The sequence below is a fragment of the Fukomys damarensis genome, unplaced genomic scaffold (assembly GCF_012274545.1).
Source record: "Fukomys damarensis isolate Sample0158 unplaced genomic scaffold, DMR_v1.0_HiC HiC_scaffold_17, whole genome shotgun sequence".
NCBI classification, from domain to species: domain Eukaryota; kingdom Metazoa; phylum Chordata; class Mammalia; order Rodentia; family Bathyergidae; genus Fukomys; species Fukomys damarensis.
Window position 1 is genome coordinate 23,998,305 of NW_022900929.1, and position 19,617 is coordinate 24,017,921.

The 19,617-nt window shown below is 43.8% G+C and overlaps 1 protein-coding gene and 1 pseudogene across 2 annotated transcripts in view; one reads left to right on the plus strand and one right to left on the minus strand.

Annotated features, from left to right (window-relative positions):
• Positions 1–19,617, minus strand: part of Crcp (CGRP receptor component) — a 51,790-nt gene that overhangs the window by 24,190 nt on the left and 7,983 nt on the right. For both annotated transcript variants that reach the window (XR_004517691.1, XM_033764906.1), the window contains exons 2-4: positions 19,295–19,331; positions 17,608–17,706; positions 9,711–9,805 (exon numbers count right to left, since the gene is read on the minus strand). Coding sequence is in view for 1 of the 2 variants with exons in the window: in XM_033764906.1 (XP_033620797.1) it covers positions 9,711–9,805; positions 17,608–17,706; positions 19,295–19,331 (231 nt within the window). In the remaining variant the exon portion in view is untranslated. The remainder of the gene's footprint in view (positions 1–9,710; positions 9,806–17,607; positions 17,707–19,294; positions 19,332–19,617) is intronic.
• Positions 12,651–13,986, plus strand: LOC104862770 (annotated as a pseudogene).

Below are 19,617 nucleotides of genomic sequence, written 5' to 3' on the forward strand. Positions count from 1 at the left end.
AAAAAAAAAAAAAAAAAAAAAAAAAACCCCGCCAAATTTAAAGATCTGATGAGCATCTGGAATGAACAAACAATCAACTGCTTCTCAGCCTTTTGGCTAAGATCAAGTGAAATGAATAGACACCTCTCAGATGAAGAAGTAGAAATGGCAAACACATGAAAAAATGTTCAACATCACTCAGCATTTCAGAGATGCAAATTAAAACAATGCTGAGATTCCATCTCACTCCAGAAAGAACAGCTGCTATCAAAAAAACCAACCCATAACAAATGCTAGCGCGGATGGGGGTAAAAGGAAGCCTTCTCCACTGTGGGTGGGAGTGCAGACTGGTGCAACTGTTGTGGAAATCGGTGTGGAGATTTCTCAAAAAACTAGGACTAGAGGTTGCATTTGACCCTGCTGTTTCCCTCCTTGGTATCTTCCCGAAAGAATTAAAAGCATCAGTGATATACGCACATCCATGTTTACAGCAGCACAATTTGTAATAGCTATATCTCAGAAACAGTCCAAATGCCCATCAACCAACAAATGGATAAAGATGTGGGGTTTTTTATACAGTGGAGTACTACCCTGCCACAAAGGCTAAACCTGAGACACTTGTAGCTAAATGGACGCACCTTGAGATCATACTCAAGTGAAATAAATAGGACATATGTTTAAATATCACATTGTTTCTCTGGTGTGAGAAACAAAGTGGAAATAAGGACCAAAATACATAAAAGATATTGGGAAATAGAAAGAAATGTTCAAAAGGGAAGGGGAACAAGGGATGGGGGAGAAAAGAAGGGACAAGAAAAAAATGGAAACAAAGCATTCATAAATAAGGAAGGGGCCAGGCATAATGATACACTTGGGAGGCTGAGGCAGGAGAACTGCTGCATAGGCTAGCCTAGGCTGCACAGTGAGTTTAAGACCAGGGTGAACTACATAGCAAGACCTTGTGTCACAAAACAAAAACAAAAACAAAGGAAGGGAAGAGGGGTTGAAAGGAGAAAAAGAAGAATCTAGATATACTATGAACAGGTACAAATTCCTTATGATGAATGTGATCATTATGTATATCTAAAGTGTACCAATAAAGCTAATTAAAAATAAATAAATAAAATTCATTATTGAGGAAAAAAAAAAAAAAAGAGCAAACACCCAGGCAGAAACCTGGACAATATCCCTGCCTCCTCCCTCTTACCCACTGCCCACATTCAGCTACTACTTATTCCTGATCATACTTTCCATTCAGCATCTGCACCCTCCAGGCACTCCCACAGGCCGCTGCACCCTCTCAGTTTAGGGCAAGAGCCTCTATCCAAAGAGGTCTTCCTTTTTCTTTTTTTTTAATTTAAATTTTTTGAGATAGGGAGCTGGGCATGGTGGCACACGCCTGTAATCCCAGCACTTGGGAGGCTGAGGCAGGAGGATCACTGTGAGTTTGAGACCAGCCTGGGCTCTCGCTATGTAGTTTAGACTGGGCTTCAACTTATGGTGATCCTCCTGCCTCAGCCTTCTGAGTGCTGAGATTACAGGCACGTGGCACCACATCCATATCTACCTTCACTCTTACAACAAAAAAAATCTTTTTTGGGCGGGGTACTGGGGATCTAACTTGGGACCTTGAACTTGTGAGGCAGGCGGCAGAACCACTGAGCTAAATCCCCAGCCCTAAAATATCTTTCAAAAGATAGAACTCTTACCAAAAAAAAAAAAAAAAAGATGGAACTCTTGTCATCTCATTACCCTGCTTACAGTCCTCCCATTCTCCTCCAGAACCCTCTGAAACCTAATCTTTGTCCACCTCTCTAGGTTGGCATCAGCTGACTTTCCTAAGTGCTCATGGCCCAATTTACACCACTGCGCACACCAGGCTCCTCCTGACCGTGCCTTACTGAGCACACAGGGCTCATGCCCAGCAGGCTGTGCCTTTATCCTGATACCTCTGTCGTCTTGGAAGCACAGTGGTGCGCTCCCCTCACGTCATGCCCCTGTCTCTCCATTCCTACCACCCAGCACCTGCACTGCACCCACCACTGCACCCCCAACAACGGAAGCAAAGCTGGTGTCAGAGAAGTGGAATCTGAAGGACAAATTAAAGAAGAGGCAGGGAGACCCCAGCTTCCAGGAAAAGCTCACGGCAGAGATGAGTGCAGACTCTAGGACTCAGGGAGCAATTCGGTGCAGAGGGCAGACTGGAAATCGGACAAATCGGAGAACCTGTGATCCGCCCCAAGTTTTGATGGCCCTGGAGGTGCTTACCCCAAGCCCCAGAAGAAAGATTGCATGCCGGTCCCTATGGGACTCCTGGTTACTTACAGACCCAGCTAAACTGGGCTGCAAAGGCTGCTTCTACTCCTGGCAAACAGCTTTGTATCTTAGGATGAGAGTCAGATTACAAGCCAGGCTGCAGTTCCTAGAGAGCTAAACACCTTAAGCAAAAAGTAAAATAATAAGGCCAGGGATTTAGCTCAGTGGTTTCACCGCCTACCTTGTAAGCACAAGGACCAGAGTTCAATCCCTGATACCAAAAAAAAAGAAATAATTAAAAAATTAGAAAAAAAATTACATGAGCCATAGCATCAAACTGATTTCGAGTTAAACGCCACCACTTTGTAGATTAGAGCTAGGAAGTCATACTCTACCCTCATGGACTCTGAAAATGAGAATTTTAAAGCAAATAATGGAGCTCCACACTTTACACTAATAAAACCGGGCCAATTATGTACAATTATCTTGGTGCCCCACTCCCGGGGATATTCAGACAAAAGAGTTCATGTCACGCGATTCCTGCATTAAAGTGCTCTGGCAGCAGGAGAAGGGCCATCTTGACTGTGGGCAGGCGGCCTCCTGAGCCACCAAACACAGTTCAAGAGCCAAGACCCAGCCATGCAGCGAGAAGTCCGCCAGCGCCCCCTACTGGCCGCTGTGCAACACTGCCTGCAGCTTTTGCTCGGGCAGAGTCACAGCACCAAGCATTCAATCCAAGGTGAATACTAAAAAGTCACAAAGGACTTCATAAACCCTCAGTTTGGGGATTACAGATGGGAAAATAGAGCTGAACTTAACCTTCTATATATTGTAGTCTACTTTAATCTTATGTAGATTATGGCTGATCATAAGCCAGCTTGCAAGGTGATTGCCATTTGTAGGTTTTGTGAAGAGCAGGTAGCTAGGTCCACATTTGTGGTGGAAAAGACAAAAGGATTAGGACGCAAAATGCCAGTCGAGATGAAGAGATAAGAGGCTTTAGAAATGGACTCTGAAATGTGAGGCCCTGAGCTTGATTCCCAGTACCAAAAAAAAAAAAAAAAAGAAGAAGAAATGGGTTCTGAAAAGCAAGCAAAAGTAGATGGATTGGAGAAAAAAATTAAAAACCATCAGTTGGGGTGAAGGATGGGTGACTTTCTCAATGAAACACACACACATTCACACACACACACACACACCCTGTCCTGGCCTCAAGCGCAAGACTGGCCCTGAGCACAGGTACAGCAGTACCTCCAAGGACCTCTAAAAAGCTCAAGCAGAAATCCTATCTTTTTGCTGGAGTATTGGGAAAAGGGCCCCCTGAAACCTGAAAATCCAGGTAAGGCTCACAAGTCAGGGAAGAAGAGCATCAGGTCTAACCAAATCTGTGCAGAACCTGAAAGATGCAGCATGGCCAATTCTCCCCAGAATGGAAATGAAAGTGTAACACGATCCCAAGCACAATCAGTGGGATTTGCTCTACACATCATCAAGACAATTAAAAAATGTACATAAAGGGCCGGGCTACTAGATCACTGGCACCATGCCTGCCTCAAAAGCGCAAGGTTCTGAGTTTGATCCCTGATGGGGGGGGGTACATAAGAAGGCAAAGGAACTAGAAAAGTCAAATTAATTTGGGAAAAGTCACAAAGCTGAAGAAGTCACACTTCTGTCTTTGTGCTTACTATAAATCTGCTGTGACCCAGACAATGGAGTACAGGCAAAAAGATACGAAGCATGCAGTGTGCAAGATACAGAATGAAGACATAGACTTTGCAGAGTTCCCCTGAGCTTGCTTGCTTGCTTTCTTTTTTTTGGTACCAGGGATCAAACTCAGGACCCTGTTTTTGCAAGGCAGATGTGGTGCCGCTGAGCTAAATCCCCCGCCCTCTGAAAGTTATTTACATCATCTGTGTATAAGTTCTTTCTTCACAAAGGCAGCTCAGTAGAGAAAGGACAGTCTTCAACAAATGCTACTGAACAGTTTAACATACACACACACACACACACACACAAAATGAATGTGAACCAATAACTCAAATGAAACTTCCAATTTAACTCAAAATCACTTATTTCTAGAAGAAAACATAAGAGAAAAAAATCTGTGACCTTGGGTTTGGCAGGATTCTTAGATACATCAAAAACAGCATGCATAAAAGAAAAGCAAAACTGATTTCATCAAAATGAAAACCTGCAGCTCTGACAGAGACACTTACTAGAAGGAAAGACAAACCAAAGACTGGAAGAAATACCTGCAAAGTCACACAGCAAAAATAAAACCTACATTCAGACTACCTAAAGAACTATCAAAAGTCTAACAATAAAAAGAAAAGCAAAAGATCTGAAGAGATACTTCATCAAAGATACCTCATCAAAGATAAATGAACAGCAAATAAATACAAGCAATATTATTTTAAAAAGCAAACTGAGGGCACAGTGAGATTACTACTTAAAATCAATTTAATAGCTAAAACAGTACTAAAAGTATCAAGGATACAGAGTAAGTGAAACTCTAACAATGTTGAGGCAAATGTAAAATAAGTAGTTACTTTGGGAAAATCTGGTGTTTTCTTAAGCGTTAAACTTACTCTATGACCCAGTGATTCCCCTCCTAAGTAAGTGTCCAGAAGAAATGAAAACTCAATTTACACAAAAACCTGTGTTGCTGTGACAAAATACCTGTGAGGGACCTGACACTGCTATCACAGGCTGCATTTTCCTGGTGCTTCTTGGCTCTTAAAGACCCCAAGCTCTTATCTTTAGTTTCCCTTCCCCCCAAGGCCACAGCAATTGGGAGAGGTTAAACCTGTTTCTCCAGGACCAAACCCATAAAGGGCAACCTGGCCTGTGATAGGTTAAAGGTAGCCCACTCCTCATAAATAAGCAATAGCCCACCCCAAAATGATAAAAGGACCTTCCTTTTTTTGTTCCTCTCTTCTTCCCTCTCTTCTCTCTCCGTAACCTGCCTTCCCTAATAAAATCTCCTGTCAGACCTCTCGGTGTGTGGCCTAGTTGTTGAGCTTCGCTGTGCCTCTACAATACCTGAGAGGAAAAACTTCTTTGGCTCACAGCTTCAGAGGCTTCAGTCCATGGTCACTTGGCTGGGTCACTCTGGGCCTACAGGTGGGCAGAATTATCCGGGTGGGAGCTCATGGTGCAGCTGAGCTGCTCACCTCATGGCAGTGAGAAACAAAGGCAAAGGGGAGGGGCCCAGGTCCCCATGTCCCCTTCAGGGACTCACCTGTGACCTGAATCCCACCTCCCCATAGGGCCACAGGCCAGAGACCAAGCCTTCAGCACATGAGCCTTTGGAGAACATTAATATCCAAGGGAGAACCACCTGTATGAGGTATCTGTAGCTGCTTTACTCAGAATTGTCAAAAACTAGAAAATTTTCCAATGTATTTCAACTGGGATATGAAAAAAAACAAAAAAACAACTGCAGTCTCTACAATGGCTGTCACTCAATAATAAAACAAATCACTGCCACACATGAAGCAGCATTGGTAAATCACAAATACATCACACTAAGTGAAAGAAGCCAGCCCCAAGAGACTCCACTAGGGAATCCAATTTCTCTGCCTTTCTGCAAAGGGAAAACTGTAGGAAAAAAGATCATCTGTCAGGCAATGGGTAAAGGGAAATGACTAATTACAAAAGGCCAGAACAGGGAATTTGTAGGAACAATGAAACTGTTCTGCAATACAAATGGATATTTATATGTAAAGACAATAAATCACATGAAAGAAGTATTTCTACAAATCCATCATTGACCCTAAGATATTTGTGGGTGTTCCTGTGCCTGGTGTCTGGAAGGGAAGGGTCCTACTCTTCTCTGAAAGCAACCTCTTCTCAATGGCCAAACAAGCGTGTTCACAGGGTCCAGCAGGGAGAACCAGGGGTCCGCTCACTCTCTGTCTTCATATGAGCACTTCCTAGTTTTTTCAGAAAACCACATCAAGCTGCAGTTAAACTGAAAGACTTCACTACTGGGTTTACAGATTCTAGTCACCGGATTTGGGGCAGGTATTTAACTGCCTGAGTCTCCATTCATTTACCTGTAAAATGGAGTTGGATATCAGGATTATATGCAACAGAATCTACAGAACAGGCCAACCTAAGCACTCTTACACACACACACTCTGGGTTCCCAGCTGACAGGACATTTCCACTGGACTTTGGCCTATTCTTACAGACTTTCAACTGCAGAGCCATTCAATGTCTATTTCAACACCTGTTTTTGTCACTTCTACTCAACAGTCTAGCAAGTTCTAGTCAGAGCAATCAGGAAAAACAAAGAAAAAGGCACACAGATTGGAAGGGAAGGGATAAAATTACCTCAGTTCTCAGGGACTAGGATCTTATATTTAGAAAAGCCTAGAGACTCCATATAAAACCTGTTTGTTACCAGACAGAGAATATGACTCAGTGGTTCTGCCACTTGCCTCCCAAGCCGCAAGGGCAAGAGTTCAATCCCCAGTTTAAAAAAAAAGCAAAAACCTGTTACCATAATAAACAAACGTGGCTAAAGAAGAAGGTGACAGGAGACACAATCAACATACAAATATCAGTTGTGTTTGTAAACTCTAAGTTTGTAGGATGCCTCCCACTCCAGCTCTGACCTATACTTTAGCTTCTTTCTTTTTGGTACTGGGAATTGAACTCAGGTCCTTGCGCTTGCAAGGCAGGTGGCAGAACCACTGAGCTAAATCCCTGGCCCTGTACTTTGTTTGCATGTATGTATGTATGCATGTATGTATGTATGTATTGAGACAGGGTCTCGCTTTGTAGTTCAGGATAGCCCAGTTCGGCCTTAAACTCAAAACAATCCTCCTGTCTCAGCCTCCTGAGTTCTGGGATTATACGTGTTTGCCATGTCAACCTGTATTTTCTATACCTAATTAAAAATCATAGCCTTGGAGTTAGTGATTTAGCTCAGTGGCACTGTGCCTGCCGTGTAAGCACAAGGTCCTGAGTTCGAGCCCCAGTACCACACCAAAAAAAAAAAAAAAAAAAAAAAAAAAATCATAGCCTTGACCATTCCATGAGCATCCAACTTCAGGTTTTGCTCAGTAGACTTAACCCAAGCTAGGGCTGGGAATTTAGCTCAGTGGTGCCACTTCCTGCCTCAAAAAAACCCTAGGCTAGAGGCTTAAACATTCCCAGACAATGATAAGCTGTACAATATTGCCAAAACTACTTAAAGAAAATGGCCCTAGCCCAGAGCCAAAATTCCTCAAATTCCTATATGAACTGCACACATTGACCCCTGGCTGAGGACCTCAGGATCTCAGGCCTATGGAGAGCATCTCCTTCCCTGCCGTCCGTTCTGAGCATGAGCAGCAGCACGCTGGGAGTCAGTTCACCTAGTAAACACCTCAGTCTGATCACCCTGACGGTAGTGCTTCTTTCTTTTCTTTCTTCTTTTTTGGGGGGGTGGGGTGGGGTTTAAGACAACCTCACTATATAAAGGTGACCATGAACTCACTCTGTAGCCCAAGCTGGCGTCAAACTTGCAAAAATCCTCCTGCCTTAGCCTCTCAGTGCTAGGACTATAGGCATGCGCCACCACACCCGGCTCGTGTTCCTGGGGTGACTCTAGGAGCTACTTCAATTGCATTCACAATTGCACCAAAAAGAAAACACAAATAAACTTAACCAAAGAAATAAAAGACATGTGCATTAAAAACTACAAAAAAACCCTGTTCAAAGAAATTAAAGATGACACAAATAGTGTTCACAGATTAGGAAACTTAACGATGCCAAGATATCACTGCCACCCAAAGAGACAGATGCACTCAATACAATCCCAATGATGTTTTGTCAGAAATAGAGAAATCTATCCTGAAATTCATATGGACTTTGAAGCGGCCCCGAATAGCTAACTAATCTGGAAAAGGAACAAAGTGGGAGGATCATATTTGCTTACTATAAAGTGACAGCACTCAAAGAATGACAGCATGGTACTCAGTGTCATAAAGTCAGACACACAGCCATGGGACGGTCGGGAGAGAAAAGTTTCAATATGTGGCAGATGACTTGTGACATGGATACTGTGAGCATTCAGGGAGAAAAGGCAAACTTCAACAAATAATGCTGAAAAGCTATAGAAAGCCACATGCAAAACAGTGAGCTTGGACCTTTACACCTAACAAGTATGAACTCAAAGTGAATCAGACATCAACATAAGAGCTAAACTATAAAATTCTTAGAGGAAAACTTCATGACATTGGATGTGACAATGACTTCTGGGAACAGGAGGCATTAAAAAAAAAAGAAAAAAACAGAGTCAAGGACTGCCGTGAGTTCAAGGCCTGCCTGAACTACACAGCCAGACCCTGTCTCAATAAACAAATTGGACTTCATTAAAACAAAAAACTTTTGGGCTGGGGATTTAGTTCAGTGGTTCTACCACCTGCCTCACAAGTGCAAGGACCAGAGTTCGATCCCAGGTACCAAAAAAAGCAAAAAACAAAAGGAAACAGATAAAACCTTGGACATGAAAAGGATACTACCAACAAAGCAAAAAGGCAATCCACAGAATAGGAGAAAACATTTGCAAATCTTTTATCTGATAAGGGATTCATATCCAGAATATATAAAAAAAACTCCTCAAATTCAACAACAAAAGCCTCATGCAAAAATGGGCAAAGGGTAACTTAGGCATTTTCCAAAAAAGATACAGAGATGGTCAATGAGCACATGCAGTGATGTTCATCATTACATCATTTTGAATATTCAAAATAAGGCCACACACACAGGCAGGGCTGCAGAACCCTGAAGTGTGCACTGCTGGGGCAAGTCAATTGGTGCAGGTGCTAGGAGAAAGAGGATGGCGGTTCCTCAAAGAAATCTGCAATTCCAGCGCAGGTGTGGTGGCACACACCTGTAATGCCAGTACTCAGGTGGCTGAGGCAGGAGGATCGCTGCCAACTGGAGCCTGGGCTACATAGCGAGTTTCAGGCCAGCCTCACTTACAAGCAAGATCCTCTTTAAAAAAAAAAAATTAAAATTAAAAATACATACATACACAAATGTGGTATATTCAGCCTTTAAAACAAACCAAAAAAATGCAGATCAGCATTTTGTCACTCATCTGCAGACCCAGCACTCCGGGAGGCTGAGGCAGGAGGGTCACAAGTTTGAATCCAGCCTGGGCAACTTCGTGAAACTCTCTCAAAATTTTTAAAAATTTAAAAAGGGGTCGGGAATACAGCTCAGTGAGACGTTCAATCCCCAGTACTGCAAACAAAACCAAAACAAACAAAAAAAGCAACCCACCGGGTTCTGCTCCTGGCTTTAGGAGGTCTGACTGTCTACCTCTCAGCTGTCTTGTCTAACACATCACAGCCCTACCTCAAAAGTGCCCAGTGTTCATTACAATCCCAAAACCCGGCAAAACGGAAATGCACAGCTGCTGAGAACGGCTTTTCCACTATGCACCGCTCCTCCTGCTTAAGATAATATTCACTTACTTGGTCAGTTTGTGGCTTTTCATTGCTGTGAGAAATTCTCTGACAATCTCAGGACTCTGATGTCTGCATGGAGTTTTGGATAAGTATTTTAATGTCTAAAAAAGAAAGGAAAAGGAAAAGGCAAGCATTAGACCAACTTCCATAAGAAAAAGGGAGGACAATGGCTCCAACTTAGTAGTCTACATTTTCTTTTAGACAGTCTCTACAAAACAAATGCCTTCAGGAGCCAATCTTCACACAGCAAAAGAATTCTGACAGAAAACCGGCTGCTATAACCGAAGAATAATTAATGGTATTTTAGGGAGGAAAAAAAAAAAAAACTTCTGATCTTAAAAATTTAGCTCAGTGGTTCTGCTGCCTGCCTCGCAAGCTCAAGGACCCAAGTTTGACTCCCAGTACCAAAAAAAAAATCAATATGAAGTCATCACAATTTTTTTAAAGACAAAAAAAAAAATCCAATGAATAAACAGCCACGAGCCCACTGGATTGAATAAGAAAACCAAAGTTGACTGGATCCTGTTCTGACACTGCCTCTGCAGGGTCCACGTCGGAGGCTGGCGGAGGGCTAGGTGCTCAGGGCCATCCTGCTCTCCCAGCTGCCGCTCCCTGTGCCCCACAGCCCCTCCTTGGCTCCCGAGAACTCACAACCCAGAGGAGCTTTCGCTTACTGGTTTAATATAAAGGATACAGGCCACAAACCTCCTGGACTAAGTACGGGATGGGAGCAGAGCCTCCAGGAACCCCCTCTAGGTTGCTGGTTGCTAACCAAAACCCAGGTTTTGGGTTGCTATGGAGGCTTCCTTACACACAAAATAGAAAATTTAAAATACTGAAAATTTAGGGAAGGACAGCATCAACTGTTGACCCAAAAACTACACTGGCTACAGAGAAGAGTGTGGAGAGCAAATAGTTATTGCAGAATTCATTATATTATTTACATCCTTTTCCAATGACAACAAGCACTGAGGCTGTCACTAAAGCTGTCACTGAGCCTGAGGCCGTGACAGAGGCCATGACTGAACAAGGCTCATTAAGTGGGGAGAGCCCATGTGCAGAGTGGGCGTGTGTGTGTGTGTGTGTGTGTGTGTGTGTGTGTGTAGGAGTTGCTCCCTGATATGATAAGCACTTGTAAGACCCTCCTGGGTGCAGTGACTGTAACACCCTTGACCACCTGTAAACCCTGCCTGATGTGTGACTTTGATATCCTCACCACCTGTAACCCTGCCTGATGTGTAATAGATAGATAAGCCCGAATCAGTGCCACACAGCCATAGAATTTAGTATAAAGGAGAGAGCGCAGAAGACCAGCTCGTCGCACTCGGTGACCCAGAGACTTGTTGGCCACTGGCCACATATGTGATCTTGCACTAGGTCACAGCCAAGATTCTGCTCCAGAACACAGGAGGGCACCAGCCCGGAGTGCACCCTGGAGACGTGGACCGTGGCCGCAGCCGACGCTGACCGCGAATCACCTTACAGAAGAAAGTCGCGCTCCTCGGATCTGTGCATGTACAGGGAGTGGCAACTGACGGGCGGTAGTTACTGTGTGATTAAAGCATCTAAAAAGGCTACCGGCGCCTGCCTATTATTACTATACTTGCTCCCTGCTCGCGACAAAGAGGGACGGAGGGAGGCTGTGGGAGGGAAGGACACAGCATGCAGAAGCAAGTGTCGCTGGGGAGGAGGCTAAAATCCAGCAGGCGCCCGCCTAACAGGGCTAACAGGGCTAAGGGAAGCCACAGGCCGGCTGGCGGGGGCGGAGCCGCGCACAGGTCTCCTCCCGGTCTCAGAAGGTCCGGTGGGGGCTTGACTCCTCCAAAGCTCTGTTTCTTTCCCCTCCATCTTTCAGCCCTCCTAATTAAATTTAGGTCAACTCAGATTTTTTCTTTTATCAATACAAAATGGTATCTAAGTTTAGATCCTGGAACAGAAAAAGGATAGCAGTGGGAAAATGGGGGAAATTCAGAGACAACCCGCTGTTGGGTCCCCCTTGTCTCTTTTTTTTTGGTACCAGGAATCGAACTCAGGACCTTGAGTTTGTGAGGCAGGCAGCAGAACCACTGAGCTAAACCCCTGCCCCCAACCCTTGTCTCTCTTAAAAGCTGTCTTTTTCTCAATAAATTTTTCTTACTCTTAACCTTTGTTGTTCCTAGAATTCATTCTTCAATTCTAGAGAACACGAACTCAAATTTCAGGTATCTAGCAGGTTGGGAGTTATATTTCCCTTGTTTGGACTATTTTTGCTTATTTGGATTACTTGCTGCCCTATACCATTTTGGAAGCCTTCCCACCAAGGTCACTGGATGGAGGCAGTTAGGGGCAGCCCTCAAGACCCTCCAGGAGAGGAGCTGTGCCAGGAGAAGGAGATCAAGACACATTCACTGACCTGAAGGCCAGGATTATAAAAGAGGAGAAACCACCACACCCTCACAGCATAGCAGTGACTGATATTCTAAACAGGTATCCCCTGGGTGGGGACCAAGATCTTCCAAGAAAGACCCCTGACCCACCCCTTACCTCGGAAAATCCTTGCTCACTCCTTGTACACCTGCTGCATTTGGCTCCCATTTAATCAATACAACCTAAGCAACTATGTTTGTCATAATCCTACTGGCTAATCATAATTTTGTTCCACCTTGAACCCGCCCCATAAAACACCTTTGAGAATCAGGGTCAGTGGGCAACCCACTTACGGTCCCTTTTCTGTCTTTCTTAGACAGAAGCTATCTTTCAATAAATTTTTCCTACTCTTAAAAAAAATGGGGGAAGAGACCAGCAGAGGAAGCAGCCGGAGCAGGGAGCAGCCGCAGCCTGCGCCCTCCACCCGCCCCAGGGTCTCTTTCCCCCTTCCTCCTCCTCTGCCCGCCCAAGGGGGGTGGGGGTGGGGGTGGGGTGCTTGCCTTCCTGTCCGCCCTTATTGTTACCCCCCCACCTCCCGCCCTTCCCCTTCCCACCCGCTCCCCTTTGCCCCTCAGTCGTCTCGCGCCTGCAGTTTTTGGCTTTGACCCCTGCCAGTGACCAAAGACTTGACCACTCAAAGTCCAGCTCCCCATAATACTCGACATGGACACCGGTGTGATTGAAGGTGGATTAAACGTCACTCTCACCATCCGGCTACTTATGCATGGAAAGGAAGTTGGCAGTATCATCGGAAAAAAAGGAGAATCAGTTAAGAAGATGCGCGAGGACAGTGGTGTACGTATCAACATCTCAGAAGGAAATTGTCCTGAACGAATTATCACTTTGGCTGGACCCACTAATGCCATCTTCAAAGCCTTTGCTATGATCACTGACAAACTGGAAGAGGACATCAGCAGCTCAATGACCAATAGCACAGCTGCCAGTAGATCCCCTGTCACTCTGAGGCTGGTGGTTCCTGCTAGTCAGTGTGACTCTCTCATTGGAAAAGGCGGTTGTAAAATCAAGGAAATACTACAGGGGCTCAGGTTCAAGTGGTGGGGGATATGCTCCCCAACTTACTGAGCGGGCTATCACTATTGCTGGCATTCCGCAATCCATCGAGTGTGTCAAACAGATCTGCGTGGTCATGTTAGAGACTCTCTCCCAGTCCCCCCCGAAGGGCATGACCATCCCAAACCGGCCCAAGCCATCAAATTCTCCAGCCATCTTTGCAGGTGGTCAGGACAGGCAGCGACAGTGCGAGCTTTCCCCACACCACCCCGTCCATGTGCCTCAACCCTGACCTGGAGGGACCACCTCTAGAGGCCTATACCATTCAAGGACAGTATGCCATTCCACAGCCAGCTTTGACCAAGCTGCACCAATTGGCAATGCAACAGTCTCACTTTCCCATGACGCATGGCAACACCAGATTCAGTGCAGGTTTGGATGCATCTGCTCAAGACTACTTCTCATGAACTCACCATTCCAAATGATTTGATTGGCTGCATAACTGGCCATCAAGGCGCCAAAATCAATGAGATCTGTCAGATGTCTGGGGCGCAGATCAAAATTGCGAACCCAGTGGAAGGATCTACTGATAGGTAGGTTACCATCACTGGATCTGCTGCCAGCATTAGCCTGGCTCAGTATCTAATCAATGTCAGGCTTTCCTCGGAGACGGGTGGCATGGGGAGCAGCTAGAACAATGCAGATTCATCCATAACCCTTTCTGCTGTTCACCACCACCCATGATCCATCTGTGTAGCTACTGAACAGTCAGTGATTCCAGGTTTTAAATAGTTTGTAAATTTTCAGTTTCTACACACTTTATTATCCACTCGTGATTTTTTAATTAAAGCGTTTTAATTCCTTTCTCTGTTCAGCTGTTAATGCTGAGATCCATATTTAGTTTTATAAGCTTCCCCCTGTTTTTGTTTGTGGTTTTTTTTTTTTGGCTCATGAATTTTTCTGTTTGTCATGAAAATGTAATGAGTGGAATATTAATACATTTCAGTTTAGTTCTGTAATGTCAGGAATTTTGCAAAAAAATTAAAAGGTGGACTGGAGCTTTTTCTTTGTGAATAGAAACTGGATGCCACAGTGAAAAAAACAAACAAACAAAAATGGGGGAAATTCAAATAAAATCTATAGTTTAACAGTATGTCTCAATATTAATTTCCTGGCTTAGCCAGGCGTGGTGGTGCATGCCTGTAATCCCAGCACTCGGGAGGCTGAGGCAGGAGGATCACTGTGAGTTCGAGATCAACCTGGGCTACATAGTGAGCTCCAGTTCCGCTCTCAACTACATAGTGAGACCCTGTCTCAAAAAAAAAAAAAAAAAAAAAAAAAAATTTTTTTTTCCTGGCTTTGATAATCGTATTAGTATTATACAAGATATTTACATTAAAAAACTAGGAAAAACAGTCCATGGCAACTCTCAAGCACTGTCTCTGCAACTCTCCTGTAAAATTATTTCAAAATTTTTTAAAAAATTTTTGTTTAGAGGGGATCCCAGAGCCATCGATGTTAGTGCACATGGATACCTGCAAGTTTGAAGCCAGCCTGGGCTATACAGTAAGTCCAACTAGATAGCAAGACCCTGTCTCAAAAATCAAAAAATAAATAAGATAAAACAATATAAAATAAAATGGAGAAAGTGCTGGGGGTTTGGCTCAGTGGTTCCGCTGCCTGCCTTGCAAGCATAAGGGCCCAAATTCGATCACCGGTACCAAAAAATAAACATAATAAAATAAAATAAAATGAAGTTCAAACCTGAAAAACAGTAACCTTAATCATCCCAGTCTCTCAGAAATACAAAATATTGGTCCGTTTGATCCCCGGTACCAAAAAAACAAAAAAACAAAAAAAACAAAAAAAAAACAGAAATGTAAACAAAATATCAGTCGGCCTGTTGGCAAATGTCTGTAATCTCTGTTACATGGGAGGCTGAGGCAGGAAGATCTCAAAAGTGAGGTCAGCCTGGGCAACTTAGTGAGACTTCTGTCTCAAAATAAAAATTAAAAAGACTACGGATGTAGCTTAAGAGCAGAGTGCCTACCCTACATGCCTGAGACCTGGAGTTCAATCCACAGCACCAAAGCCCACATTGGTCTCAGACTCCTCCAAACAGATATAGACAACATAATACCCATGTTACACCAAAACTCTGCAGACTCAGGGATCTCTGAATAAAAGGGTTTACTGAGCGGTTTCAGATGCTAGCTGAATAAAGGACCTGGTCCTTGGACAAGTTCCTGGGACTACAGCCACAGGGCTGAAGATGGCTGCAATCTGTCCACAGCTAGAGCCAAGAGGATGGACAGACTGACGGATGGTACTGGGGGTTCAACCCTGGGCTTCAAGCATGCTAAGTATGTGCTCACTCTACAGTCAACCGTACCACCAGCTCTCCAAGGGCTTTTTATTTTTGGTACCGGGGATCAAATTTGGGACTTTGAGCTTGTAAGGCAGGTGGCAATACAACCAAGCTAAATCCCCCACCCTCCAAGAGCTTTTTAAGAATGTTTCAGCAACAAAACTTTGGGGAAAAAGGTAGATGTTGTTTACAAGGTACCAATGTTGGTTACAGGTAAGCAGGGTGGGACTACAGAAAGCAGGGGACATTTTGGGATAAAGGGCGGTCAGCAAGGAGAAGTGACTATTGCTTCTGGATTCCTAGGAGTGTAAACAGGATGTGCAGGTGCCTAGGGGTCTGGACTAGATTTGAGTTAAAGGGTTTTGTTTTATTTTGGTTTTTTGGAGGGGGACTTGAGGATCTTACTATATAGTGCAGGCTGAACGTGAACTTACAGTGATCCTCCTGCCTCAGCCTCGGGAGTGCTGAATTACAAGGGTGCACCACCATGCCCCACTGAGTTAAAGGTTTTAACTTGCATTCAAGAATGTGCTTGGCCTGTAGATCTCTGAGTAACTCACTCATCTCTCCTTTCCCATCCTCCAAACCTTGTAATTAAATTTAGGACACCAAAATTTTTCTCACCACCTAGAACTCTCTGAAGAACAAAAGCTGAACCCAAGACCATCATATTCAGAAGAAATTGTCCATTCCCATTAAGAACATGAGAAACAGATTATCCTGAAACACTTGATAGCATCTCTTTCCTCATGGCACAGTATCAAAGGAAGGACTTAACAATACAGTTGCAGTGAGCTTAAACTGTGTGATTTAGCACAAAGAGGAAGAACACTCCCCAGTTTGAAACTTGGTTACAAAAGTAATGCCAACAAATAGTTTCTTCTTCCAGACATGAACTAAATAATGAAAGAGAATATGAATAAAAGAATGAAAAGTTTTAAATGCACAATTAAATGAGCAAAACTGGAAGAGGAGGAATTGCAATGAAAGTGCTAAACCCTTTATTTCCTTGACTGAAGTTCAATAAAATCTTTGGAAAGACAAATTAAAAATAACTAAAACCAAATCGTGTACAGAGACGAAAAAACAAACGAACAAACAAACCCCAGAATTCAAAGGAAATAGTAAGAAAGCATTAAATTAAAATAACATATATAAAAATCAAACACCACATAACAAACATAACATAAATTTTAAGGACAAAGTATAAAATCAGAACAGAACACAGCAAAATGTCAATACATATTAAAAGCATAAATGACTTCTGAGTTCTTTTTTATGCCAATTGGCACTAAATTTTTTGGGTTTTTATTTTGAGACCGGGTCTAGGTAGCTCAGGCTGGCCTTGAACTTGAAGCAATCCTCCTGTCTTGGCTGCCTGAGTACTGGATCATAGGCATGTGCCACCACACTTGGCCTAATTTAAAATAAGTACTGCTTTCTGTGAAATAAAGAATCTGGCCCTACCTGAAGAGAAGGTCTAGTCTTTGTCTTAAGGGTTCTGGGAGCTTTTAGAATGTGTGCCTGTCAGTCTCTGGGCCCTTTGGTCACACTGGATAGCTTGACAGTGACCTAGGGGAGAGCGTGGTCATCTGCGTATGTTTCAGGTGGTGCTGGCTGCGTATAAGAATCCTGGACCCAAAGGCTTGGCTGGTTCCCCTGGCTGGGAACACTCAGTGCCTACTGAGACTGCAGGACAGGGCCACCTCCTGACCTCACGGGAGAGGACGATAGGATTTCTGCACCTGGCGTTTCTCCTGGACTCTGCCCCTACTCTCTTCTTCTCTTGGCCAATTTTAATCCATGTCCTTCCCATATGATGAATACATTGTGAATGGAACAGCTTTCAGCAACTCCTATGAGTCCTTCCAGGGATTACTACACCACAGCGGGACTCAGGTGCGGAGGCTGTCCCCAAACTTGCAAACATTGTTTAGAAGTGAGGGAAGCCGTACCTAAGTGTCTGCATTCCTCCCGCTTGTGTAAGCACAACAGAGACTGGGTTACAGCCAAACTACTGAAGGGGGGCCAGGAGATCTGACTTGGTGGGTGGTCACCAACAGAACGAGCCCCTCCCCGAGGGCAAGGTCAGCAGGGCCTGCAGGAGCCCAGACTCACTTCATAGGTGATGGTGCTCAAGTTCTGCTGCCCGGCACTGTGTTTGTTCTTCCCACTTTCTTTACGCTGCTCTTTCAGATCAGTTAGTAACTGGAACACCTAGAAACAAAGACACAAAAGATTTTTGTGAGTGAAAATAAATTTTTTTTGAGACAGGGTCTCGCTATGTAGTCCAAGTTGGCCTTAAACTCACTACAATATGTTGCCCAGGATGGCCTGGAACTCACAGTGATCCTCCTGTCTCAGCCTCCTGAGTGCTGGGATTACAGGGTGCAGCATAAGCACACCTGGCTTTTATGAGCAAATCTAAGAAATATACTTATTTCAAGGCCAATGGATTTGAAGGATAATGAGGAAAGCACAACACCTCCTTTCTTCCCAGAAACTTGCCTTCCAGTCTCGCTTTAGAGCAAATATGAGTCCAGGAAGCAGGTGATAGGGATGAGTGGGTGCTGAACCCAAGGCCTTCAGCAACCACATAGGCCAAACCCTTAGGAAGGAAGACGACCACCCTAACTCATTTTGCATGTGTCACACAAGGGAGGCCCAGACTCCCCTAAGTCGTCATGAGTTTAGACCGTGACATCTGGGAAACTGACAGTGTGTGTATGAATGGCGCTTTCTTTCTTTTTTTAAAAAATACATTCCTTTGTATTATAACCATAAAAAATTTAAATATACAAATCTTATTCCTAAACGCAAATGAATCTTTCTATACAAATGAAATACATACATAGACAAATGCAGGATCCAAATCACTTAAAAATATTTTTTAAATTACAGTAAATTATCATAAGAAATGAAACAGGGCCGGGGATTTAGTTCAGTGGTTCTGCTGCCTGCTTCACAAGCACACAGTCCCAAGTTTGATCCCAGGTACCAAAAAAAAAAGAAATGAAATAATAAAATGACAATTATATACAACTATTAAAAAGTTTTAAAAAGCTGAATGATGGTACACAGGTGCCATAATTAATTTAATGTATTATTCAAACACAGGTATTCAATTAAGCTTTTTTTTTTTTGGTACCAGGGATCGAACTCAGTACCTTGCGCTTTCAAGGCAGGTGGTGGAATCACTGAGCTAAATCCCTGGCCCTGAATGGCTCTTTCTACATCAGCAGAGGGTTCTGCCAGTGCCACAGTGAAGCCACACAAGCAGGAGATAGGTCAGAACACTGTGACATTTCCTCTCTCACCAATCTCTTTCTCTTTCCTGCTTTTCCCCAGAAGCCCTGTCCTCAAGCCCTCAAAGTTCCTCAAATAAATCTGCTTATTCTGATTATTTATAATGGTAAACTAAACTCTCACTTTCAAAATAAGGGTGTTAATATCTTTGGGGCTACATGAGGATCAAAGTGATGATATATTCAAAACATCTGATAGGAAAAAGATGGCAATTAGGAAAAGGGATGAATATTATATTAGGAAATTACATATATTATATTTACAGACAGAAATGGTTCTAAAATAGATGCTTCTATTCCATAAAGGGATCCCAAGTGATGATCCAGGCTGGGTAGAAGGGAAGAGTGCTCACTAAAAAGTCTACCGAGTTTCCCTGCGTATAATTCATCACACTTATAATATTCACAGGTCCAGCAAATGGTGCTCTCTGTTCTGCTTTAATGATCTTCACAAAGGGCAAACCACCAGAGAGGAAAAGCAGTCCGGTCAAGCTATTTACCTCGTAATTACTGAGCAGCGCAGAATTTGCATCCTTCCTGCAAAAGAAAAGCAAGCTCTCATCAGCCTGAGCTCTGCACATTAAATGTCTGTAAAATCTTCCTGTCAAGTCCCAGCAGCGTGGTTCAGGAACCGGCACTACAACGTAAAGCTGAGAAATGTCGGAAGTCCCGCACGGTTTAGCAGGCCATGGACAATTTCCACACCGTCTTTCCTTTTTATGGCCACAGCATATCACACACCCGTCGCAAGACAAGTGACTAAAATACTGTATGGATCCCAAATCTCCACAGGCAGAAGGTAAGGGAAGTGAGACATCTGAGA